At 38.8% G+C, this 27,178-nt stretch overlaps 1 protein-coding gene across 12 annotated transcripts; it reads right to left on the reverse strand.

Annotated features, from left to right (window-relative positions):
• Nucleotides 1-567: 567 nt before the first annotated feature.
• tcf3b (transcription factor 3b) lies at nucleotides 568-26,475 on the reverse strand. 12 transcript variants are annotated; one of them, XM_077226465.1, is made up of 21 exons: nucleotides 25,917-26,437; nucleotides 22,294-22,390; nucleotides 21,097-21,169; nucleotides 17,583-17,644; nucleotides 17,418-17,490; nucleotides 17,149-17,189; nucleotides 16,914-17,046; nucleotides 16,778-16,824; nucleotides 14,434-14,533; nucleotides 14,005-14,141; nucleotides 13,828-13,924; nucleotides 13,492-13,550; nucleotides 13,256-13,334; nucleotides 12,931-13,007; nucleotides 12,559-12,762; nucleotides 10,207-10,318; nucleotides 9,935-10,088; nucleotides 9,630-9,683; nucleotides 7,266-7,504; nucleotides 6,786-6,938; nucleotides 568-3,223 (listed from the first exon to the last, which is right to left on the reverse strand). In XM_077226465.1, the coding sequence occupies exons 2-20, from the start codon at nucleotides 22,366-22,368 to the stop codon at nucleotides 6,793-6,795; spliced, it is 1,962 nt and encodes a 653-aa protein (XP_077082580.1). In that variant the 5' UTR covers nucleotides 22,369-22,390; nucleotides 25,917-26,437; the 3' UTR covers nucleotides 568-3,223; nucleotides 6,786-6,792. The 12 variants fall into 12 exon arrangements, with proteins under 12 accessions (XP_077082580.1, XP_077082582.1, XP_077082584.1 ...); XM_077226467.1 differs by having other exon boundaries at nucleotides 12,559-12,759; nucleotides 25,917-26,436; XM_077226469.1 differs by having other exon boundaries at nucleotides 12,559-12,759; nucleotides 12,931-13,004; nucleotides 25,917-26,433.
• Between the last annotated feature and the right edge of the window lie 703 nt (nucleotides 26,476-27,178).

The following is a 27,178-nucleotide window of genomic DNA, read 5'->3' on the forward strand; positions in this document are numbered from 1 at the left end:
TCCGCAAAGTCAGTAAACAAGTTCAAATGGCTGTTTCAGGACCCCAGGCTGCCCGTTATCAGCCTGATAGAAAATTCTGGAACTTTGCAGACTGCTCATTTGCATAAAACAGCTACATTTGTGGAGTCTTAATGGTGTTAAGCAACATTTTAAAATAAGGCTTTGTAATGAAAATGGCATAAAATACTGCTGATGACCAATTTATTGACTTGAATAAAGCACCATGCATTTATCACAAGTAAAAATAAAATAAAATAAAATTTAATAAAGAAATAACCGTGAGCACAGATTCACAAGCATGTACCGGACTTCACCAGTCCATATGTTTACAAGTTAACTTACCTAGCAACAACTCTTCTAAGAAATAACTAAGTTGTCACAAATATGACTTCAAATATTTAAAAGCTATTCATATGAGTTTTGTTTGAGGTGGTAGCAGATAAACGTAAACTACTGTTATAACTATTTTAAAGTTATAAAAAATAGTATATATTTAATATTACCCCTCCCCTCCCCCTCCCCTCCTCACTCTAAGCATTTCTCGCAAAAGACACGCAATGGTAAGACTTTTATTACAATGTTTTCTTTTATTTAACTCATTTGAAGGTATACAAGATCCAAAGCAAGACATTGAAAAAAATGTATAATTCTGTTATTAAAAATGGCACATTTATTGCTACATTACTGTTATATACAGGACAGTTCTCAATACCTACTTTATATATATATTTATAAAAACAAAGACGAAAATAATAAAGACAAAAACCGGAGGCACTCTGAAGACAACAGCAGTATTGTTCATGTCCCTACTGCAACTGCAAGACACCAGGTTCTGTAAAATTCACACACTTCCTAATTCTGATGGAAATCATGGCAGCAATCTTACTTCGGCGCACGACCATTCATTCAAAATGTTCACTCAGTTGGACATTCAAGATGCTTCAGGGATAAAAAAGAAAGTAATTTCAGACAGGAAAACCCATGATGACATGACAACACTCCTCCAGCATCTAAAACATTGAGCAGGGGGCAAAAACAAGTCCAGCACTCATATTTTATAGATACTTTCTAAATGAACATGCATTTGAGATGGTATCAGATGGATAATACAAAAATTACTTGAGAATAACAGTCTAGCGTTCCCGGCCCTCATCTGATGAATCTACCAAGATCCTTCAATTTTCTGGTGTGCTTCACAGATCACAGGACACTAGCGCCTCAAAAGCAAAAAAACAAAATCCAACCTAGTTGAGCCAAAGATGACAGGAAGAGAATCCTAAAATTGCCAAAAAGGTACACACACACAGCATAATAATGAGGATGAAAGACTACCATGTTTCTAAATTGCAGATTAAATACTACAACACATACTTCCAGAAAAAAAAAGAGCCATTTTTGCATTTTAAAATGATAAAACAAATGGTCAAGTTTACAATGAAAGTAAGTTTAGGCACTGACAAGGCATCACTCTCAAAAAATGACAGTCTTGAGAATAAGAAGGCCACAATATATAAATGTTCAAGAACTTTTTATATTTATCAAGAATTAATATTATGTTTCCATTATACTTTAGGACAACCTAAGTTCAGTATCCCCCTTACGGTGAAATGTTATTACTCAGAAATCATATCCATTGTGGACATTTTGACAATTACACAGGTTATAACACCATTTTGTTTTACCTACATACATTATTCAAACCATCAGGGAACATCATCTCACGCACATGACAAAAATCGGGTTGAGACGTACACCTTGAAATGACAATATGATCAACTAAACTCACAGTAAGCCAGTCTGATGGAGACGTGAGATCGTGTACATTTGAATATTACATTCAAACAGGTTGCATTATGTGCATTGGCGACACTGAAATGACGGCGAATGTTGCTTACACACTACACCATTGCCTAAGAACACTTCTAGTGACATACAGTTCCCTGAAATCAGGAAACCATCACGAGGTCTTAAACCTCAAAACGCCTTCAATCATCATCAAATCCCTTTATCATGAGCATAGAGCAATCGGGGGGCATCTGGGATAAAATTAAGGGTGGGTCGCCTCACCCAAACCTTGCGTTTCTGAAAATATACGCAGGGTCTTTTGAAATCGTACGGCGCACCTGAGCGTTCACTTGCGCTATAGACTCTACACTTCAAACTAATATGTTTTTGTTTTTTATTTAGAAATCTACACTGTATAGACTAACAAAAATATATATATTTATATATATTCTTACTTCTTTTTTTTTCTCAAATCGAAATAACATCCATTATATGCATGAGGTGGACTTGTGTACACTTTCAGACTTTTGGCAACGATGCGAGCGAGTGATGACTGAACGTATCCTGATGAAAAAAATAAAAGGGCTTACGAAAGGAAAGAGGTGAAAGGTCAACTTGGCAATTTTGTGCTTGGAAATACAATGGAATCCAAGCATTGTTGTCATTGTAACAAAAGCTCATGTTCCTTTTATGAAGCAGTTTCTTCCGATTGGCTGAACTTGTCAATAGCATCGTGAGAGCTGATGATGCGTGATATTTCCAAAGAGATGAAACAGTCTGGAGAGCTGCGAATGCCCATGTGCTTTTCTCCCTTTCTGGAAGAGCCGTGGCCCACAGAGCAGAGGCCTTCTAGGAAATGCCGTCCTCAAAAGCACCACAGGTTCGCCCCACTTCTTATGGGGTTTGGTTACACAATGCATGTAAGACTGTACCTTTCAGTAGGGAATGACAAACCACATTTAAAAAAAACAAACAAAAAAAGACTTGCTCATATACAAGCAACTCCCAAACTTTTGTTCCACACGAGTAAGCAGTTTGCGTCTTATATAAAACGTAACAATTAGGCACAAATCCATGATTAAATCGACGTTTGTCTCGTCTTTCGATCAAAACTCTCTGCAGTGGAAAAAATGTCAGTTGTGGTCAGAATGTGTCTATTCCTATTATCCATCGTTGTTGGGAAGCAGAAAAATACAAAACGACTTGAGAAAGAGTTCTTCACATTTGTGCTGGTAATTGCGGTCTGGAGTGATCACGGACAAAATCTGCTGTGTCAGTTTTGGCGGGTCGGTTCATGTGTCCAAAATGGTTTGAAGGGTGCATCTCTTTATTTCGTGGATGATATGCTTTCCGAGTCACGATATGCACAGAGAGGAAGAGAACGGTGGAAGAAATTCAAGGTCACTTCTTCCAGGAGCCCCAAGAAATTTCACTGGATCTAAGGAAAGAAAATAGCCATGTTGAGGGATTTATATTCATGTTATCGTTCAATAAAACTTATTTAATGATTCATTGAAATAAAGTGGTTATAAAATAAAATATTAGATGAAAAACTTGAAAAATTGCATTGGCAGCTGAAGTAAGTTGAAGTTTAAGTACAGTAGGTCTACTAAAAGGACTACTATATTGAAATGTATTTAATTTTAATTTATATTAATTTAAATTACTTATAAATTACAAAACAATTATGAAAACAGAAACAATAAAAAATAATAAACTGATTTCTATACCAATAAGTGTATAATTACAAGGGCTGGACAATGAAACTGAAACACCTGGATTTAGGCCACAATAATGTATTAGTATGGTGTAGGGTCTCCTTTTGAAGCCAGTACAGCATCAGTTCGTCCTGGGAATGACAGGTAGAAGTCCTTCAAAGTGGCCAGAGGGATTTTGAGCCATTCTTCTTCCAGAACACTGGGGCCAGGTCACTGTGTGTTTGGTTGAGGAAAAACGCTCCTCCAAAACATCCTAAAAGTGCCTCAAAAATATTCAGATCTGGTGACTGTACAGACCATTGGAGATGTTCAACTTCACTTTCATGTTCATCAAACCATTCTGTCACTAGTCTTGCTGTGTGTATTAGTGTATTATTATGCTGATACACGGCACTTCCTTCAGGGTACGATGTTTGAACCATTGGGTTCTTCAGAATGGTTTGGTAGTCCTTGGCAGTGACGCGCCGATCAAGCACAGTAGGGAATACCATGATATTGCAGCCCAAACCATCACTGATCCATCCCATGCTTCACTCTAGGCACGTAATAGTCTGGATTTTAAGCCTCTTTGGGGCTTCTCCACACAATACTGTAACTCCCATGGATGTGGGAAATACAGTGAAGGTGGAGTCAGAGAACAATACATGTTTCACACTGTCCACAGCCCTAGATTTGCACTGTTGGCACCAATGAAACTAACATTTGGCATTGGCACGAGTGACCGAAGTTTTGGCTATAGCAGCCTGACCATGAATATTGACACTGTGGAGGTCCCGACGAACAGTTTTGGTGGAAACAGGAGAGTCAAGGTGCGCATTTAATTCTGCATTGAGTTGGGCAGCTGTGGTTACAATTAAAATAGGTTAATATCTATAATAATAGATTAACATATAATAATAATAGAATAATGACATGACATGTAAACCATTAGCTGTCATGCATCAACAGAGAATTATCAACATTTATTGCATTTATTCATCTTGGTTTGGTTACTGTTTGGGTTCATATTAGTTTAATGCATTGCATAAATTAATGTTAACATGCTAAACATGTATTAGTATATTTAATTTGCAAGGTCATTTAATTACTGATTGATATAGATTAATAAATGCTATAATACTGTTAGGTCAGGTTACCTAATGAATGTTGACAAATGTAGCTTAATTGTAATATTAGTAATATTCATATTACTACTATTACTCTCTCTCTCGGCTTATTCCTCTAGGGGTCGCCACAGCGGCACTAATATGCCATTCATTTTACTATAGCGTGCCATGCAAGCAGATTTGAGCTTTCGTGTTTACCGTATCATATATAATATATCATAATGTATCATATATATATATAATTGATAAGCTCTAACGTATGTGCGCTGTTCAGTGTTCAATAAAAGTCTAAATTAAATCAGTTGAATGATGGACTAACCTGTCGATCTCTGAACTCTTTGAACAAGTCAAGATGAGCAACGGATAAGTCAAGTGCTATAGGCAGATTTGATGTGTTGCCTCCCCGTTTGCAGAGTGGTGCATTGAGATCTGTTTCTTTACTTTTCTCATTACTTTTGTTGGCAAAGTAATGCCTTATTTCACTCATACTGCTCTCTCTATTTATTAATTTCGGGCGTGTAGAAATTCGTTTGATCCATCGTGTTCCTCTGTTGTCACCGTTTGCCGGTTTCGCGTGACCTGCATCAGTTTAGGTAGCGCACTGCCGCCGAGCGGTGAACTTCGAAACAACAGCGCATCAAATACCGAATTGAACAAAATTATGATATTGTACCGTTTGAAATATAATATATACCGGTATTTTTGCAGTACCGGTATACCGGGCATCCCTACTACAGTTACTTCTGTGTGATGTGCTTCGTCCTTCGTAGTGGTGCTGACATTACACTGTATAACATAGCTCTTGATACACCCCTAAGACTTGCTGTCTTGGTCACAGATGAGCACCCACAATTGGTCCTCTTTGAAATCTGATATTTCTCCCATTATGTTGTGTGGATTGCAATATTTCATGTACAACTGTGCTATTGCTCTGCTAATTCAACCTTCACACTGTTCTTACTGATGGAATGTAAAATCAGTAAAGATTGGCCACGTATATATAGGCATCAAACCTCCAACAAAATATTGCCCAGTGTTTTAGTTTCATTGTCCAACCCCTGTATTTTAAATGTCATGCCTGATAAATAACAGATATTCAAATTCTATACCATTGTCTGAATAAATGAAAAAACATACCATTAAATTGAAATTAATAGTTTTAAATACTACAAGTAAATTTTAGGCATCACATTATAATGCACAGTATGAAAAATGGATACTGGTTTTGATATTGGCTAAAGATGACATTTATCAAATTATTAGTGTTTTTAAAGATGACGGCAAAGGTAATGAACACATTAAAGGTGCTCTAATCGATGTCGGTTGACATCACTTCTTGTTGACGTTTAAAGTATTGTCAAACAAAATGGAGGCTAACTAGACCCTCCCTCCTCCTCATCCGCGCACTAACCCCCCAAATTGTTCTTGCCGGTTATTGGCTGGAACATGTTTCGTGGTGCCTTCCCTGTGCCTGGTGTTTTGGCCTAAAAAACACGTGACATCGCTTAGAGCACCAAATGTCTAATATTGGCAGACAATCGATCTAAATGCTTTTCAAATTAAAACTATCTTATTAGCGTACGTATTCTTTTTTATTATTCTATCTTTGTATTTGCTTGTTCGCGTGACAATTCGCGTCAGCATATCAATATCATCACTGACACATCACGCAGTGAAAGCAAGCATAAGAGACAAGTGCAATGTCAGCTCGCAGTGCCTCGTACATAGTTAAAACAAATATTCCAATATCATCATAGACGATACATATCGCACATTCCTAAGCACATAAAGAATAAACTTCCAATTGAACAGACATTTACCAACTTTCTTCTCCTTTTCTCCTCGTTTCGCGTGCAGGAGACAGACGTAATATGCTGACGCGAATTGTCACACAAACAAGCAAATACAAAGATAGAATAAAAAAGAATACGTACACTAATTAGATAGATTATCTAAATGCTTTTCAAATTAAAACTAAGTCAAAGTGTCATCTAAAATTTAAGACCTTCCATAAGTAAAAATACTTTTTAAGGCCTTAAATTTGAAAAATCTGATTTAAGACTTTAAGGATCCGTGGGAACCCTGCTTAATGGTGGAAACATCTACTAGTGAACAGAAAGTGTTTGCATAACCTGTTATACAAAGTGAGGCCATGAATAAATGGACATTAACATACCACATGATCACATGTGACTGACAGAGTTGCGTCCATCTCCTCCAAGGCCTTGATGTGGTCCGGACAGCTGCATTTGAGTGTCTCCAACCACCCCGGACACTTTCTCCTCTTCACGTCGCTTCAGACAAGCTGCTTTGGGGTTCAGGTTGCGTTCTGGATGAAAATGAATGTAAAAATGCAAAATCAACAGCAGTTGATTCACTTAAAAGGAAGTATTCAATTTAAGAAAAGTATAGCTGTCCATGTAACAAAGCATTTCATTGATAAAATGAGTCTTCTTTTAAATGTAATACCTTTTAAAATAAATTTTCTGTTTACGTATATAAGGCCAAGTTGACAAATCAGTTTTATCAAAGCCAACCATATTTCACAATCTAGTCCCAGCCTATAATATCCCCATGAATATTCAGAATCACATTATACAAGTAAATGCTGTTGTTTAGATACAGAAAAATCAATAATAAGGATGAAAACACATACCACGGACTTGTTGCTCTAAGTTTAGTATCACGTTGACGGCCTGGTGCAGGATGAGCAGTTTGGTCTGGGGTTTATCGTTGGTCAGGTGCAGCTGGCACATGCGGCCCAGCTCTTTGAAGGCCTCGTTAATGTCACGCACGCGCAGTCGCTCTCGTGCATTGTTGGCCACTCGGCGCTCCTTCTCCCTCTCGACCTTCAACTCTGGCGGCAAATCCTCATCATCTTCTTCATTGTCTAGACTGTGGAGAAACAATGACATAACATTTATATTTCACGTTTTTTTTATTAAGAAAAAAATTGCTTTAAATAAAAACAAACGGCGCTTTTCCACTGAATGGTACGGCTCACTTTGTGGCGCTTTTCAACTGCATGGTACGGTACGGCTCGCTTTAAATGGTACCACCTCTGTTGAGGTTCCAAGCGTACAGTACCGATACTAAAATGTGACGTGTAAACACTGCAGGTCACTGATTGGTCAGACAGAATCGTCACTACCAGCGTCATTGTATTTGCGAGACATCAAACCCGCTAGATTTAAATAGCCAGTAACAGCCACCGCTGTAGCACCTGTTTTAAAACTACTTGCTTGACTTGTTTGAAGAAAAGAAAGAAGAAAAAAAACTTCCAGAAAAGAAATGGCTGAATCGTGGTCAGTGGATGAAGTGCAGAAGTTCCTCTTGTTGGTTGCCGAGGAGCGGATAAACTATAACGATCAGTCTATAATCCCACCCACTTTGAAGCGGTACGGTACTAACTGCAGTGGAAAAGCAAACTGAGCCGTGCCGAACCGTGCCGCACCACGCCAAACCGCACTGAGCCGTACCATGTAGTGGAAAAGCACCAAAATAAACAACAATCATAAAAAAATAAAATAATGCATTCTTTTAAAAAACGGGTGCCTGCTCAAGCATATTAGATGTAAAGTTGTAAACCATTATGCTGTACCAGTAAAATGTTAGGTCACACCTAACATAAATGTTTTCTTGTGATAAATACCTTTTGATCTAAAGGCTTATGCATACATGAAATTAGTTTAGTAGAAACATATTTTGTCCATATACACTATACCACTGTTCAAATGTTTGGGGTCGGTAACATTTTTTTTTATGTATTTGAGAGAAGTTTCTTATGCTCACCAAGCCACATATGATAAAAACTACAGAAAAAAAACCCATTAATATTGTAAAATATTGTTACAATTTTAAAAACCCTGTTTATTTCATTTAATTTCATTTGATGGCAAAGCGGAATTTTCAGCAGCATAACTCCAGTCATCAGTGTCACATGATCATTCTAATATGCTGATTTGGTGCTCAAGAAACATTTATTATTATTATTATTATTATTATCAATGTTGAAAACAGGTGTACTGCTATTGTTTTTGTGTGAAAACTGATATTTTTACAGAAAGTTCAAAAGAAAAGTATTTATTTGGAATAAATTTATTTTTTTAAAAGATCTCAAAGAAAGAAAAAAAATTACTGACCCCAAACCATTTGACAACGGAATACATTTCTTTACAAAATTACCTGTAATTTTTGCATGAGTTGGACCAGATAGTGAAGAAAAGCAGTACACATGCAAACTCCCAGCATGCACCTCACATCATAATTTTTATACTTCAATTTGTGTTATTTCATAGTTTTGCTGACTTTATCATTTTCACTATTTCATGATGATGATAATGTTCTTATTTCCATATATGTGGCATATTGTAAGGACTTTTATTCTGAAACATATATCAAGTATGCCGCTGGTTGTGGTCTACTTTCACTTTCACTTGCTCCGCCATTTTCTTCAGGTGTTAAAAAAGACCACATTTAATACCTCGTGTCCTACCACAGCCGTAGAATATTCAGTGCAAACTGAATAATGCCAGTGGATATGAACATTCAAACCACTTATAAAGAGTTGAACAGTTCCCTCTCTCCTGTCATGCTTCTTATCGTCATAGGATGAGCATTCACCTACCTTTATTCAATATACAGTCAGTTACAGATGAAGAATAAAAATGTCTAAACTTTTTACTGGTAGTATATAAACATCACTAACCCCTTTTTGATAAAGAGATGACTGTTGAATTAAAAGATTTATATAAAAAAAGTGCTTTTTTTGCTGATTTTGCAGTGCTTTGCACATTCAAAGACCTACGATTCTAGTTCATACTTCTGAAAACATCATATAGGAGAATCCCACCTGTGTCAAAATCATCTTATAGTGTTTCAATGGCTTTAAAACCCAATGGAAGCATACTGTATATTCATTTTGTACACAATATCATTCAGACATTTAATGTTTTAAAGCGATCAAGTGACACCCGGAGTCTTTCACAAACATGCACTCTATGGTGGGAGATAGACTTACTCGTCTCCCTGGTCTGATAAACTTGAAAGGACTTGATGGGCAAACACCTCCTTTCTGAAAACAATGTGAGAGTTTGGGAATGGGGGAGGGGAGAACACTATAAAACATGGTACTTTGTGTGTTGGGGATGCCCAAACACTTTGAAATCAGGCCTGGCCCAATGTGAAGACAGACAGAAATTTAGATATTTGTTGTAGTAGATCATATTAAGACAATGCAGACTTGCTTCAAACCATCATGTGCCAGAGCGTTTTTGGTTCTGGAAACATTCAGCCGTTTTTATATATTATGGGGCGAACATGTACCTTGGTCTGGTGCGAGACGGTTTGCTTTCCTTCTTCTCTTCTTCAGATTTATCGGCCACAGAGGAGTTCTCGTCATCCTCCTTGTCTTCATTCTTAACGTCGGATTTGTTTGACGAATGCGTGGAGTGGGCCAAGCCTCCGGGCAAACTTGAATCTAGAGACAGAAAACCGTCAAATGCATCACGCTGAAACTAACTCGCAACTTTCAGCATTTGCATCTGTTGTTTACATGTTGGCTTGGTTCAGAAAGAGAAATTGAAACTGCTGCTCACTGTTAAAACCCTCCGGTGCTCCTCCAGGCTGTGGGGTGCCTGAAGCATGAGCTGGCTGCAACAGGGTGCTGCTGGGAGGAAGGCAGGCATGGTCGTCATGATGGCTTCCAGCCTGCAGGCAAGTGCAACAGGGAGAGTAATTACCACATATCAATACCCACAGGTGCATTATTATTGTTTTGTGTTACATGATCTAAACTACGGTCCTGTTATTACTGTTTGGGATGCTAATTTGAAACTGTAGCTACTGACAGTTGTTAAACTAAAGTGAAGGTTTTGAAAAAGTAACAAAAAGTAGACAATTACATTAAAGTAATGCACACACTTAAACACTAAAAACTTCTAAAATGTACTATCAGATTGCATAATCTCCCCAGAGTAGCTGCGTAAAACTTTTAATAAATTTAGTATATCATTTGAAACAAGTAGTAACACAACGTTAGCCACTTTACATGGCCGCTCGCTCTGACGTTAATGTTAACCTAGATAAATATTATTAGGCGCATATCCAAGTGTTCGTGTGGAGTGTGAAAGCTAAATTAGTACCGCGCTTACTGCATTCTTAAGTTGACATGCATTTCTCTCTAAGGCGCATCATGTGGAGATGACGAATCAGCATCATTGCAGCCGACACGGACTCAGAAATAATAATGAATAAATTGTTAATTTTCAGATAGTCTCCTTGCGTTTTTTTCTCCCAACACGATCATAACCATTACTTTTGCACTGGAGCAAGCTTTATGCGTGCACTTGAGAGCATAATTTATTTCTTAAATGCTCATTATTATGGTTTAGAATTTCTCTGTAATGTAGATTACATTGTTACATTTAATATTCTTTCTCAGCCCTGAAACTGAAACCATTTTCCAATGCCACTCCCAATGTATATATTTAACTACTTAAATTACTATCATAAACATCCCAGTAGAATGGCTTAAATGAGTGACTACTCGACAGAAAAATCTTTAGTTAACAGCCCTAATATTTATATTATAAAGTTTTTAATTGCGTTTAATATCGCACACTTATTGTGAAACTAAGCATACACTATTTATCCTGTTTATCCAGCAAAGTATACCATTTGATTGAAAATTTAGATTTTCACATTGTTATTAATGTAAATGTAGGTGTCTTTCCAAAAAAAGGACACTTTGAGACTCCAAAAGAACACCAAATAACCGAATGCTATAAGGAGTCCATAAATATGAAAAATGTATGCACAATAAAGTACCCATGAAAAAAAAAATTTCACTGTACAGTGCTACAGTTTACATTTACATTTTAAACGAGTCCAGTTGCGATACCGAACAGTACCACGTTAGCGAATCAATTTGACTGATTCACCCATGCTTACTGTACGACTCTTGTACGTCACCGCAATAGTCTTTACCTTAATTGCAATCCTCATCCATCAAAACTTTACTAGCGAGATGCTGGTTTGCTTTATCCAGCCAAGAAACATAGTTTGCGTATCATCCGGCCATACAGCGTTGGGATGTTTTGACGTTCCGCTCAGTCTGTATTTCACACAGCGCGATGCGTAAGGCTCACGCTCTTCAGAAACAATCACAGAATATGACACACACTAGAATGAATAATTCACTGAAAACACAACGTGAGTCTCTATTTTCTCTGCCATCTCTGATCCAATCAGCCTGGTTTACTTTAGCGCTGGTTTGGACTGATTGTTTGAATGAATTCGCTTACTGGACCATTGGACTGAAAACTTTCCCAGAGTTTAGGGGCTTAAAATGATCTGATCGCAAACAGAGAAACGAAATCGGGTTAAGGGGTTAAAATAAAAATTCCCGCCTAACAGGGTTACAGGTGCTTGCGCTTTTGTAGATGCTCCGTGTGATAAACTCACGACTCCCAAAATCATCTAACTGCGTGACGTAAATTTAGTTAATGACTCAATTTTGCATGCTTCATTAATTTATTTGCGTTAAATTATTGTAATGCGTTAAGGATTTTGAATTAATCACGTGCGTTTAACATTGACAGTACACACACACTTTATATATTTTACATTAATATGAATTATTAACATATATTGTGTATTAAATAATATTAAGATAACACTTTATTTTAGTGTCCTTATTACATGTTATATGTACTTACTATAGTAACAACAGTAAATTATGCACAATATTACTTTTTTTATTACTAATATTATTAATATTACTAATTGCTTTTATGTAATTACACTGTGACAAGGTCACCTTAAAATAAATTGTTAGCAATACTAATAATGAATACTGCATCCAAATAAACCAATTCCCTAAAAAGATGATTCCACAGATGCCATTTTGTGTTATTCATTGGATCATACTACTATGTCTCCACACTAACCATGGCAGGGTGTCTGTTACTTAGGGGCAGTCCTGGGTTGGAATAGGTCTGAGGGAGACCCCCCATGGATCCACTGGATGTGGAGACGGCACCCAGTAGGCCATGCATGTCGGCATGGGCTCCAGGAATTCCCGGGGCCTGACCCACCGCATGACTTCGGAGCACGTGAATGGCCTCCTCCAGTCGGTCTTCCATTTTGTTCTGCTGTGGAGAAATATTATTGACCTAAAATACATGAAATTGTACATCATAAGGTATTTTAAAAATGGAGAAATTGAAAAAAAATTATATATATAAATAATAGCATTTAATAATAATGCCCGATCAAAAAGTGACACTTGAGGCATTGAAAAGGGATATTTTTAAACTTACCAGTGCATGTAGTCCACCCTCATAGTTAGGAGACAGAGCAGTCTGGCCAGAAGCTCTCGACCACTGTGCAGCACCTGCTGAGAAGAACATGATACAAAGCCTTAGTGTGGAACATGTGGAATGCTACTGTGACACAAGATGGCGCTCTAGAGCTTCATATTCACATTTACACCTCGGCCCACACAGAGCCCATCAATCTAAAGGGAATGATTTACGATTCTTCTGGCTTCTTCTGCATTCACATATTTGTCTTGGTACCTATCAACACACATAAAGATCTAATGAACCGGATCTACCTTTGATAGAATAAGACAGCACATCTTACTTGCAATGCCCTGAGGGGAGCCCACAGGAGTGGAAGGAGTGGAGGAGAAGTTGTTGCTGTTGTGGTCCGAAGGGTAGATCTGTCAATCAAAAACACATGGAACATGACTAAATTTGAAGCTCTGCACACCTCCAACTATATGGCTAATGAAAGGATCATTGAAAGTCTGAATAATCCTTTGACTTCACATGGCCAAATGCTCTTTCATGGTGATTAATGGAAGCTCGCTCACTCACCGAAGCAAGAGCTTTTCCGATCTCATCACCTGAGCTGCTTGCGACTGGGCCTCTATTGGCTGTGGGGGAGAATGAGAGAACTTATTAACTTCATTTATTACATCATTGTCATGTCTCCTCAGCTGATCCATAATTTGCTAATCCGCAAAAAATTACAATTCAAAAACTGAAAGAAAGATTGAAGGCCATTTCCTCAATTATAGTTCAAGTTCAGACTAGTCTAAGACCAAAATTGATTTCACAAGAAGAATCAACTTTAAGATCCAATCTGAAGCCAATTACAAGCTCATTTCACAACCTAGAGGAAATTAAATTAAAACGATGAAGGTAATTTACCCAAAATGCTGTCTGATCCATTCATGGAGGATGAGTGGCTATAGGCTGCGGAGCCCGAATGGAAACCATTGACGTCCGCTCCATGCAAAGGGTAGTTCTGTAGAGGCAAACACAGTAATTGAAGATTCGGAAATTTAAGCCCTTCTCCAAAACCTTCAAAACTTGCAGAAGCCATACCATCCTGTCTTGTGCGTTTATTGCGGAGAAGGAGCCAGGCTGATTGATGTGTGGCGAATTCCCCAGCATCGCCGTGTATCCTGACTGACCTAAGGGTCCAGAGGGGGCCCAGGGGTCCGAAGAGGAGTGTAGGCCCTCTGCGAACACAAAGGCAGATGGGAAGGATCAATACCAGTCAGCTAAAGAACATGTGCAGACATGCTATCATAATCCACAGAAACATTTGTCTTTGTGCATGTTCCTAATTTCAAACAAATCAAACAAACAAAACTACAAGATAATTGCTTAATCATTTATAATCTGTTTGCAACATGTCTGCGTGAACATAATATGTACCAATTAATATTATCATCACATTAGGGCTTGGGGAGATTGGGTTTTTAGATGTGGCAAAGACTTCTGCATAATTGTATTTCCCCATGTACACACCTTGCATGTAAAAAGATCCTGGGTACACAGTGCCAGGTTTGGAGCCCGGGTAGGCAGCACCATCACGGATATAGTCATCACCAGAGGTGGCAGCATAAACCTGCATTCATAAACAAGGTACATGAAGGACACGAAGAAGCATGACATTCATATAGTAACAGGGTTCATATGGACAAAAAAAACAAGGCAAATCGCTTTCACATGAATGCGCAACTTGGTATGGAGCCTATGAAGCTGGCAAGCACTTTGTGGTTTTCGGTACAAATGACGTGTACGCGTGTTTCCATAGTGCCCCCTCAGATAAAGTGGCAGGGACAGAGAACAGAGCATGCTGGGAAATGCGCCACGGCCATCTCATGGCACAGTCGGTGCTTCCTTTCGCACTCCCATGAGCCAAAAAAGGAGAGGGAGGGCAGCTACAGGGAGCACAATCACTAAGAGTGAGTCCAAATCAAGCTAAGCACACAGGGTAATGACATCTCCCATAACACTGAAATGGAAAAACCAGGTACTTGTTTTGTTTTTAATAATAATAATTATAGAACTAAATTATACTAATATATAATATATATCTTTCATAGGAAGCCTTAAATGGAACTGAATGATGATCGTAAACTCGTCTGAATACAGGACCCTCAAGCCATATGTTCATACAGCGTATTCACCAACAAGCACGTTTTAACATGTATGATTTGTATGTTTGTCTGTATGTGCGCATACATGAGCGAGTGTTTGGGAGGGAGGGGGCGCCGGCGGGCGGGTGGGTCTAGGGCCAGTGGAGAATACAAATCCAGCAAAGCGATATTTCTCTTTTGCCTGTAATTTGATTTAACAGGGAGAAGTGGGATGGGAATGGAGAGATGCACTTCTAATTACAGAGCCATCTGCCTACTCCTGGAGCCCATCCAACTCCACAGGCAGCTGGGCTGAAGAGGGGAGGGGTGAGAACAGTGGGGGGAGAGGTCTTGCTGAAGAAGTGGTAGGAGTGGAGCAAAATAGACTGGTCGATAATGTAGAAACCACATAAGGAACAAATGAGGGAGGGGGAAAAACCTGCGAATGGCCCTCTTCTCTGAAGTTCACCAGGAAACACATCCTCACAATGATTTGTTGATGCACTCGACAAGATCAAGGCAAGCCCAGACAAGTTAAGGATCAATATCCTTTCGTGCTGAGCCAAATTTGGATTTAAACTTAAAATATCTAATGCATGCTAAAAGCAGCAGGTGAGCATAGGCGCAATCATTGCTGTGTTATAATGCTGTGGTGGCACAAGAGGAAGTTATACTGAGCCATAGAGTGGGATTCAGCAGGAGCTAGAACCCTAGCTCATCAGAAGCCATTAATCTGAGCTAAGACAAGCGAGCGAGCGAGAGAGAGAGAGAGAGAGAGAGAGAGAGAGAGAGAGAGAGAGAGAGAGAGAGAGAGAGAGAGAGAGAGAGAGAGAGAGAGAGAGAGAGAGAGAGAGAGAAACGGGACTCACAACTGGGTCACTTTGGAAGAGGGGGAGGATAAGGTCTAGCATGGGCAAATCTGTAGGATCGTGTTTGGGGAGAGGGTTTAGAGGGCAAAGTGTTGAGGTAATGTGGATTTAGACTATGAAACAACAGTTACGCATCCCATTACTCAAAAAAAGTGGCTTGGAAAGGGGTATGGGTACTTGCATGTTTCCTCAAGTTAATGTAGCCTTGCAATGGCCAAAGGTTCAGAAATATCATGAACCTTAGTCATGGAAGAGGTCTTCTTATTTTGACGCAAATTAAAACACAAACTGTCCGTTCAATCAAAAGTCTGTCCACTGGAATGTTTTTGGAAGGATGTTTTGTTGGCTAAAGGATTGACACCTCAATAGAATCTTTTAGGAGGACTCTAACGTCTAACACTCACTGCCTTTGTCTTGTTTGTTCACGCCATATTAAATATGCTTCTGCTCCAAATAAAATCTATTGCAGGGGTGTCCAATCCTACTACTGTAGGGCGACCTGTTTCAGGCATGCAACTCTATTGTAGAGCTGAACTCTGTAGGAAGGTGCTTCTCCAGTGACACCCCTTGTCTATAGGCTTTGGGACTAATGTCAAACCATTTCAGATGCAACACCATTTTAGATGCCACAAATACTGAACTCAACTCTGAAAGTTCCTGTAATGGACACTATATAATTCTTATGTAATTAAGCTCTTATGTTAAGCTTATCAGCCATTGCTAAAGAGCAGAACTTTGCTGACTTAACATTTGTGTATTTCCTGAGAATTAAAAACATGATATCTTAAAATTGAGGTCTTAATGAAAAACTTTCTAATGGGAAACATTGGTGAGATAGAATATTTCGGAAAGGTCACTCACTGAAGATGGCAGTCCTGGCGGCTTCCTGATCTTTTTTGGTTGGGGATCTGTGAAAAGATTAAAACAGACATGGTACTCTTTTTCTTTCAATATTGACTGATCCAACACAAGTCTAGTAAGTATGTATGTTCTTTACCCATCGCTCCATCAGAGGGGCGTCTTCGGGGGTTGTTGGGGTATGAAGGGTAGAACTGTGAGCCTGACTTCAGACCGGATGGGGACATTGCATCTGCAGAAGGCATGGCAATGTCTGAGGGCAAGAACCCCGGCTATAGGGAACAACAGATTGGTTGTTTTGGATCAAAAGAGAGAGGATGATATCAAGGAGGTGAAGCACTTTCAAGAGTTGCTCTTTACATGATTCAACTTACCTGGCCACCAAAGGAAGAGTATGGACCCCTTTCATTCTTACCTACGAGTAAAAAAAATAGTGGGTGTTGTTAACAAACACATATGTCCAAAAGTCACAATGATTGGAGGAATCACGAGTCAATTAACAGTGAATTGACTTTTGAGAGTGAATCCATTTGGTGAGGCCAAAAATGAGCTAATTTACCTTGGGCAACCTCGAGGCAACCCATGGGGCAGTTTCTACATCAGTGGCTTTGAGATCAACCAACCAAACATTGGTAAAACTCACCACTAATCCCTGTGCCAAGAAATGGGGAAGATAGTCCATCATGTTCATTGTAGTGCGAACCCTCTCCATAGCTCTGGAAAAGCAAAGACAAAAGCAGGTCAAATCTATAAAACGTGCCCCAACAACACCTTTAGACGGCCAACAAGGCATTGGGTTTGCCCGTACCTGGTTAAAAGATGGACTGTTTTGATCTCCGGCAGCCCAAGTACTACTGCGCTCTTCCATACCTACAAAGCAATTGATCACAAGCTGTCAGACCAATTCTCCAATTCTGGCATGCACTAAACCTTTCCATCAAAATCCTTCTTAATTTTCCGTTCATGCAATAAGGCCATTGGACATTTGGCGGCTGGTTCTCAGTACTTGTCAGACAGTCTCTGGATCTCATCCAAAACCATCACACCACACTAATATCCATGTCATTCACCAAGCCTCAACATCATTGACCATAAAGGGAGCATTCATTCAGTCACTGGATCTCATTAAGACAAGTTGGGGGGAGGAATATCACGGCAAGCAGAACAAAAACAGGCTGATCAAAGAATTGCGAAATTAGCATCATTGTACAATTGGGAGTGGAGACCCATAGGGACAACGCAGGTCTCAGAACAAGGCATACAGGATATGTAGTGTGTGTACAAGGTTCTCCTCATTGCCATCAAAATGCTTTATATGTAGAAATATGGATATTTAAAAACATTGCGGAAACGTTTTAAAGTGTACTGGAGCAGAAATTCCTCATAAAGCATTCCCCTCTGCCTCCTGTCTTATGCCTTAATGCAAAGCTCTCCAAAGACACATGGCTTAATTGCATGCTGATTTGCATAATTGTGCATATTAATGCAGTTGGTTTATGAATATTCATATTCTCCTTTTGATTTTTTTTTAGGTCTAATTAAAAATGTGTGAGAGAAGAGGGGGTCTCAGCCAGAGCGGCCACTGAAGGCTGAGCATGAGTGATGAAGCTAACAAAGCAGAGCAAATAGCGACATCCACGCTGACAGCCGTGATCTATGGAGCCCACGCAGGCAGCATGGGAAATGAAGTGGGCACTGACTGAGTGAGTGAAAGAATCTCCCTGGCAGAATCATCTTATGTGGGGAAAAAATGAAGTGGCAGAGATACGGATTCAGATGCAGAAGGACCATATAAGAGGTTTAACATGGCGAATGGCTTTGGATGGCATTTGTCAGTAGGACTGACAATTTGAACGACCATATTAGCAAACTAAACCGGTGCTTTTTCTGTCAGATTTGGTTTTGCATATACAACGTGGCTTTGTGTGAGGATACAATGCAATTTATCTTTTGAGTTATTGGCCACTTATTTGCTGCAAGCATCAAAATGCAATTTTACAAAGACAAATCTGACATTCAGTCAAGCAGGAACTGATTCCATTTCCTGCATTGAGGAAAGATCATTTCCTTTATACACTCCTTCAAATGCATCAGCTCCACAGCGTGCCATTATTCATGTTCAGATCGCAGCAGATATAAAATGTGAAGTCATAAAGACTTGAGGTGTGTGTATGTGTGTGCGTAAATGTGCTTGCATGTTAGGGGTGTAACTGGGGGGAAATGTGCTCTGTCCTGTCCTAACGCTGTCCTCAGTGGGTGACGTGTTGGGCAGCTGTGGAGGTGAGCGAGAGGACACCTGGTGAAGTCCTCCCATGCAAGAACTCCCACAAACAGCAAGGCTATGCCCAAGGAGGGGGGAGGAGATAGCCTAATGCAATTAGCACCCTTCCGAGCACTTTTGTCTTGAGGAACAGATGCACTTCTGAAGGCCACTGCTTCCTCTTAACATGTCCTTACTTTGTGAATTTTCAGATTGAATCATAGGGGACAGTCAGAAGTTTAAGTACTGGCCAATTTGTAAATCTCGGTTTAAACCTGAAAAGTTATCCAGCCCATGCAAGGAAAAAGGTTTAATTCAAGATCACAGCTTAGGTTATAACACTTTTTTGGGATTTTTAAGGAATGTTTTGCGTTGAATAAAAGTCAACCTCAACGTCAAAAGTCACGTTACCACAGACAATAAAATAAGACTTGTCCCATAGTTCCTTAATTTTTTTTTTTTTTTTTAAAGGACAGGGAAACACAAATTTTAAAATACACGGTTTTGAAGACATACGTTTTAACATAAGATTAGTTTGATAAATTGCAAATAATAACCTTGCCTGTGCAAAAATGTATACAAAACTTGCAATTCCTGTCATGACCATGTAATGTCAATAAATCCTGGAACTTTTGGACAATTTGTGCAAAAGAAAACCTATTTACAAAAAGAAGACTCCAAACACACAAATTATATTGGTAATGAATAACTAAAAGTTTATCTGGCTGGAACAGTGGTCTCAACACAAAACTGACAACTTTACAGTTCAAATAATACACTTTAAGGACAAACGGTAGGGATCTAAAAACCTTTAAATTGCTTCTTAATAAAAAGCTGAGGATAAAATCATCATTATTTTCTGTGGTAAACGAGAACATGCCTACAAATGATGACAACAGAGCTTAAGATTTACTGAAACCTTCCTTTAAGAGTTGAATACTTCTGTAGAACTGTCCCTTTGACCTTTTTTCTCAATAGTGAATCTGAGAACATGTCATATCCTGTTATACAGAGTTTACAGGGTGAGGTTTATGTTGACTGATGTGGAGAACTTCTAGAAGCATCTCCCAAGTGACAGATTTAAGAGTCGGGGTCACCTCGGTGTCAGGTAGCTCTCGCAATAAAAATCTCAAACTGAGACATTAGCTTGGCCCTGCTATGTAATTGGCACTTTAGGGCACCACGGACCGAGAGTGAAGCTGGTGATCTTTCACGGTGTTTCTTTTGCTGTTTTCATGCGGCCTCCTGCGGGGTGGTGGGAGGTATGAGAGAGCTTTGTTGCAGAGTAGGTCCATTTCCTGTCAGTTGGCAAGGGGAGAAAGTGTTTTCTTGTGTGGGGGGAGGAGTGTTTTACGCGTTGGGGTGGGGGAATCATTTGGAGACCGTAAGGCCTTTATTTAAGTCTTTGTTCTCAGATTGTTCTTATTCAAGGCTAATGTTTGGAGTGTCGATTGGGAGACAGACAGACAGGCTGGAAAGACTTGAAGAGAAAGGCATGGGACGTTCATGCCTTTGACAGCTTGTGAAACAATCTTAACTGGAGCAAAACCAGCCAACAATGGGAGCAAAAATAACATGTAAGAGTGGGGTGTGCAACTGGTTATAAAGAAAAAGGATGACAAACATAAAAACAAAGCAAAATTCAAACTTTTTAACTTACAATGAGATTTGGGCTGTTAAAATGTTCAGGACTCAACCATTTTTACAAACAGCAATGCAACTAATCAGTCCCTCCTCTTGACCTAACAAAGTTGATGTACAAGTTTGTGCAATAGGTGCTTCAACAGAACAACCAGTTCAAAGGGATGCAAAAATGCCCCAAGCTTTGACTCTGGATATATTACAGTGTATTCATAAAAGAGGGGATTTAGGAAAACAAGAAGAAGCATGTTCTCTTGCTCTGTTGAGAGGAGTGAGCACTTAGCAACTAGCCCAAACACCTCAACTGCTATAAAAAAACACCACTTTACACTCATAAAATGTACAAATATGGCAAAAGTAATGTGTGACATTTCTTTCTAAACAAGCAAAAAAAGGCATGCGTTTAGTAGTGAATATTTACCTGAACCACTAAATTGACTGCTAGCAAGTGTGGTTGGTCTGTTCTTCCCATTAGCCACAGGTGGCGCAAACATCTACAACAGATAAATAAGAAACAGAGATCGAGTTTAAGCCTAGTAGCATATCACAGCAAACTCACTTCAATAGGTTTCACGCAATGTGACATCAAGTTTAGCTAGTTCAGACGTGTAACACTTAAGGTCACATCACCTTTGCCAGATATAACCCACTAAACTGGAGAGAAAAAAATCTGAGAAAAAAAAAACCTCTCATAAAGTAGTACAGCTCTTTAAAGATGCATCCTTATCTTAAACTACAAATAATTTGTAGGTTTGAAAGTTTCACAGAAAGGGGTGAAAAACACCCGTTTACTTGGATAGATGATGTCTGTTTTTGAAGTGCAAAGATAAACCTGTAAGCAGCAACAGCGCCAGCCTTGCATGGTGCATGTGAGGGACATTCTGGTACGGAAGACATTTTTCATGATGTGAAACATCTTTTACACCACAAGAAAGAAGAATCTGAATGCATAATCCACAAATCCTTCGGTTTTTGCATAGGTTCAAGGCTGGAAAATGAATGCGATATGAGGGAGTGACTAAACCATCAACAATTTGTAATTAGATGTGAGATCATAATGCATTTGGTCTGGCACGTCTGATTATCAATGTATTGTCTTAATTGATTCACTGCTTCAGTAGATGGCAATTTTCCAATGTAATAAATTAAGCATGGCCGAGCCATCCAGTGAATCAAACGATTAACATTTTTATATTCGCTATTTTTTAATGCTATTTAGGATGGCATGACCGCCAGGAATAATCAATTTTTAACATCAGGTGAATGGAGAATAATAAATGGAAGGATAATTTGAAAAAAAATGGTGAGATGTTAAAATTAGAGAGGATTGAGTGATGGTTATTATGCCGAAGACGTTTCAAATGGCAGACCACACTTCTCAGGAGCCAGTCGGAGGATTACACATGATTTAATGATCCATTATCATGTTTATAGCCACCAACAACACTTCCATACATTCAGCGTTGCGACGTGAGATGCGATCAGTCCGAAGAGGAATGAAGAAAATCTGATAACCCTTGACTACAAGGTCAGATTTTGTAAAAGAAAATAAGGATAGATGCGAATCTATAAAGCAGTTTTTGTCCAGATCAATGACAGACTCCAGTTTCTTCCTTACCGCACTGAAATCCAACAGGTCACTGAGTTCCTTATCTGTTCCCACTGTAGCCATTCTCTGGTGCGCCTCGTTCATACCACTCGGTCTTTAAAGCACCCTGCAGATGAAAAGCAGAGTAAGAGACAGCTGTGGCGAGCCTTCTAAAGACCAGATGAATGAGAAAGGCAGTGATGAAGTGCAAGTCAAGTGTCGTCATATGGAATAGTAGATAGAAGTGGAAGTGCATTGTACTTATAATACACATATCTCATAAGAGTATCTTACCAGCGTTTGCATGTCCCACATTTCTTGTCATGGATTGAAAAATTAGACTAAATTTAATTAATTAACTACGCATTGCTTGAGGAGGTTTCACGAAACACCAGTGCCAAGTTATTATCTTTGTCCAAGAATTCAATCTTAAATCTAAAACTTGCCTGATAATAAATTTGGCCGAGGACATCCAGAAGGTTTTACACTTAATATTGCGTTACAACGATATGGCTGGAAAAGCATTCCAAGAAAAAGTAAAACCATTTTTTGCCAGTCCTTCTATATGGGTCCTCAACCAGTTTTGTAATATCAATCACTCTTATTAATATTGTTGTATTATGCAACATCAGGAGAGCAATGAAACTAAATGAAATCAGCAATAAATCAGTTTCCATGAAACAGTGATATCTATCAGCACACGGAACATGCAAATCAGTGTTCTTAACTTATTGTACATCTCTATCCTGTGTATGATTTATAGTTATCTGGCCAGTAGTTTTACATAAAAGGAGACCATCAAACAAGGAGGAAAACATTTTAACAACCTCCAACTGGAGTAAAACATTTTAAAAGTTGCTCATTTGATAATAAAATGAAATTGTAAAATATTGCTAAAAGAGAAACTTTTCTCAGTGGCATCTTAAAGGTTTAGTTCACCCAAAAATGAAAATTACCCCATGACTTACGTCAAGCCATCCTAGGTGTATATGAATTTCTTCTTTCTACTTTTTTCTAGGCCATATGACGGAAGCTAGTTATTTTAGTTGATAAAGTTATACATATGGATATTTTTCTTCCTCAAACGCATTGCTTCACTTCAGAAGGCCTTTATTAACTCCCTGGAGAAGTATGGATTATTTTTATCATGGATGGATGCGCTTTTTTGGGCTTCAAAAAAATCATCCTCCATTCACTGCCATTTTAAAGCTTGGAAGAGACAGGACATTTTTGAATGTAACTCCGATTGTTATTGTCTGAAAGAAGAAAGTCATATACACATAGGAAGGCTTCAGGGTGAGAAAATCATGGGGTAATTTACATTTTTGGGTAAACTATCCCTTTAATGAGTCCTGTACGCTATTGCATGCCAACAGGTGGTGTGCTTTAGCAGTTCTTATTAGCCTTTTCCATCAACAGTCTGATTATAACACTATTGCAAGCCAATGGCTAAAATAAAAGTGTTTTTACACCTTACAAATACATTTTGTTCACACTGCTTTCTTGACTCCCAAACAAAAGCAGCTGAATAAAAACATGTAGCCCCTCAGTAAAAAAGACAATAAAGATATCCAAATCCATGCAAAACAAAACAAAGCCAAATCCATAATATATTTCACTCAGTATACTGGCATTGTTCCATGTCAAATCTGACAAATGTCTCAGAAACTAGACATGGATGGAGCCGTTTTAACTATGATCAGCCCTGCCGGTTGACGTGCGAGGTGAAGGCCATAGTATTAGGGTTGGAAATCGAAAACCGGTTCTTTTTAGGCCTATAATATGAAAAATTATTTATGACACAGGTCCGATTCTTGAACTAATGACTCTACGAGCCAATTCTTTTAAGTGATGCAAAATACAGCGCAACCAGCTCTATTCTATTTTCGAACGAACAATTCTTACGAATCGGTTCGGTGTCGTGCATCAACAATACTAATGAATCAGTCGGTGCTGTTGATAAATTAATCTAGCTCACAAATAAGTTTTTACTTTCGTTATACCTGATTCGAAATGACCCTGACTTAAATAAGCATTACTGACTGGTTTTTCATATGACAACGTGCATAAGACAGGCCTACACATTATAGGCCTAAATGAATGAAATAGGCTATGTTACCTTTTGTTTGTTTACTATTTGCATTTAGAATTAAGCCCGATTTTAAAGAATTGCATTAATGCCAATGGTATCTCTACAAGTCTGTAAAAGTGTGATTTGCAAAAAGTGTAGCCTATTAGATGTAGCCTATATCTGTTCCAGTTCTGTTCAAATCTGAAATGTTCACACAATTTGCCAAAAGACTGTTGTAAATGCAATAGGTGTAGCATTTTTCCTCAAAATATTATTTCGCCAAAAGCTTTAAATTCGTCAAGGAATCGTTAGGAAACCAGAATCAGGAGGAAACTGAAGCAGAATCGTTAAATTCATATTCCCACCCCTAACGGTAAAGGTTCCTATCTTGACTCACACACACACACCTACGGTTTAAATAAATAAATAAAAAACGGGTGAGGTGACACCGAAAACCAGGAAAAACACGCGTTTGGAAGGTATTTCGTGGATTTAAAATAAAATTGTATCTTTAGTCTGCTAGCATCACTGCAGCTTATTGACGGTTAGTCTAGTTGTAAAAGAGCGCAACAGTGTTGCCACAAAGCACCATTACAATGTACCCGAACTAAATCCACGTTATGAATAAAAATACGGAAAATATACCACGATAAGGTCTAGCCTATTTAAAAAAAAACTTGTGAATTATTGAAAGTGGAACTAGTGTTTAGTCACGTCCCTTTCTTTGTGCAAGTAGGGCTAAGCTTACCCAGACGTGAACAATGTCAATATTTATTCTCAGTTGTAAACTTATTGTATTCCGATAGCAAACCATTTCAAAAACTGATAGGCCACATCGATCGCACGCACGCAATTTTGATAAGCACGGCATTATTATCAATATTAACCAGGCGTCCCGGCCGATAATTCTCAATTATTCATGGTGTGTTGAGATAAACGTACGAGCTTGGCTGGGGATAAAGCTAAAGTTAATAAAAGTACCGCGACAAAATGTCAACTTTTCCTCAAGAGACTCGCGATTTGATGAAGGCGAGTGGGGGTGGGGGCACGAGGAATTTCCTGCCAAAAATATTCAACGAAGTAACCGAATTAACCAAAGGCTTTGTGAAAGCAAACCTGGATACAACGCACTACAACTAGGTGCTCGAGTTTAGTAGGAAGTGATATATTTTAACAAGTGTAACAAATGTAGCATATGTAACTTTCAGCCATTAGTAATTTGTCAATTAAATTTGCACTGACAGCTCTCGCTCTTAACTAGAGTTAGTCCGTTCAACTCATACGCGCCCCACAAAACTAATCCTTACTTGATAAAAGGACAAAGGAGTCATTTCTGTTAGGATAGAACTGGGTTAAAGACCACCAGCACAAAACTGGGCAGGACTTCCCACCACAGCCACTAAGCAAGCAAAAAAAAAAAAAAAAACTCTGCATCCCCCCACTTCCATAAGCAGACATCCCAAAAACTTGCTAAATTGAACTTCAATACGCAATTATGTGACTTTTCTGATGTAAATGAGAGACTAAAATTATTAAACTTAGTAACCCATTAAAACACTACAAAATAACCAAAAAGCATTACCTCTATTTATCAGTTGTATTACATCCAGTTGTAAAAAAGAAGGGTTGAATCTCGCAGGGGAAAAAACATAAAACTTGAAAGAATGTAAAGCACGGAGCATTAAAGGCTGGTAGGCGCAACAATGTGTGTTATTCCTCCTTTGACATCCTCCTACAAAACACAAACGTCACAAATACAATGTTGCAGGTCTGTATCCAAACAATCCCGCGCCACGACTTCCTTTATGTTGTTACAATTGAGGTGAATTCATTCTTCTAGTAGACATCTTGACCACCTCCATCCACATTGTGAGCAGCAACAATGTATTCCTCCGCATGGAAAGAGGGGCCTCAAACGCTCGGGTGTCCAGTTTCATGTGCCCAGGGGAGTCAAGAGTTTTTTCGACAAGATCTACGGATTAAAATGCACGGATGAGTCAGGACGCGCACAATGGTTGTTAATCATTTGTCAGTCAAGGTTTAATAGGTATGCTTTAAGGAAAAACGAATTGATAAAAGGAACTATAATTTCCGGCGGAGGTTGATGGTAGAAAAGTAAGCGGCATTTATACAAGAGCAGCAAGAGATGGAGAGATAAACCCGCATGCTAGTTGCCAATAGAAAGTCGACATGAAGTGATAGGCAGATGGAATGTCCAATAGTTTTACGTTTATTCACTCCAGACCCGCCCATTTCGTGACGAACGCTGTGTGTTCAGTGAGGCTGACTGAAGGGGCTAAGCACAGCCTGCGTGACATCATTTTATTAGTCTGGTTAACGTGGACGCCCGCGCGTTGTATCGCTACTTTGGCTAAAAACATTCGTTGAAGTGTTTTAATAATCCGGCGCAGAAACTTTATAAATATTTTTTTTTATTATTTGTTTACCTTGCACATTTTTGTCAGAATAAACGCTAATGGTTCAACATAAAAAAATACTTATTTGTAGGACTGTTTAAGAGTTTAATATTCTTTAGTTTGTATGAAAAATAAATAAATTCTCACCGGGGGCTTAGTAACGACTTGGTAGTTTGTAACTAAATCTGTACTTAATTTGATTTCATCATTGCCCGGTTTCACAAAGCTTAAAGGGACAGTTCACCCAAAAATGAAAATTCTGTCAGTAATTACTCACCGTCATGTTGTTCCAACCCCGTAAGACCTTCGTTCATCTTTGGAACACGAATTAAGATATTTTTGATTAAATCTGAGAGCTGGATCACTCCTCCATAGGCTTCTAAGGGATTGACACTTGCCAGCCCCGAAAAGTTATTAAAGACATTGT

Source organism: Siphateles boraxobius, unplaced genomic scaffold (assembly GCF_051911475.1).
Source record: "Siphateles boraxobius isolate OS27281-9 unplaced genomic scaffold, OSU_SipBor_1 13, whole genome shotgun sequence".
Lineage (NCBI taxonomy): Eukaryota > Metazoa > Chordata > Actinopteri > Cypriniformes > Leuciscidae > Siphateles > Siphateles boraxobius.

Excerpts from the sequence above, each read along its gene's own strand:
- tcf3b (XM_077226463.1), bottom strand. The coding sequence starts at position 22,368 with ATGAACGAGGCGCACCAGAGAATGGCTACAGTGGGAACAGATAAGGAA. Across the intron at positions 14,534-16,777 it reads CGCCAGGACTGCCATCTTCA|GTTTATGCTGCCACCTCTGG; the intron begins GTGAGTGACCTT and ends TTATGAATGCAG. Across the intron at positions 10,319-12,558 it reads GTAACAGACACCCTGCCATG|GCTGGAAGCCATCATGACGA; the intron begins GTTAGTGTGGAG and ends ACTTGCCTGCAG.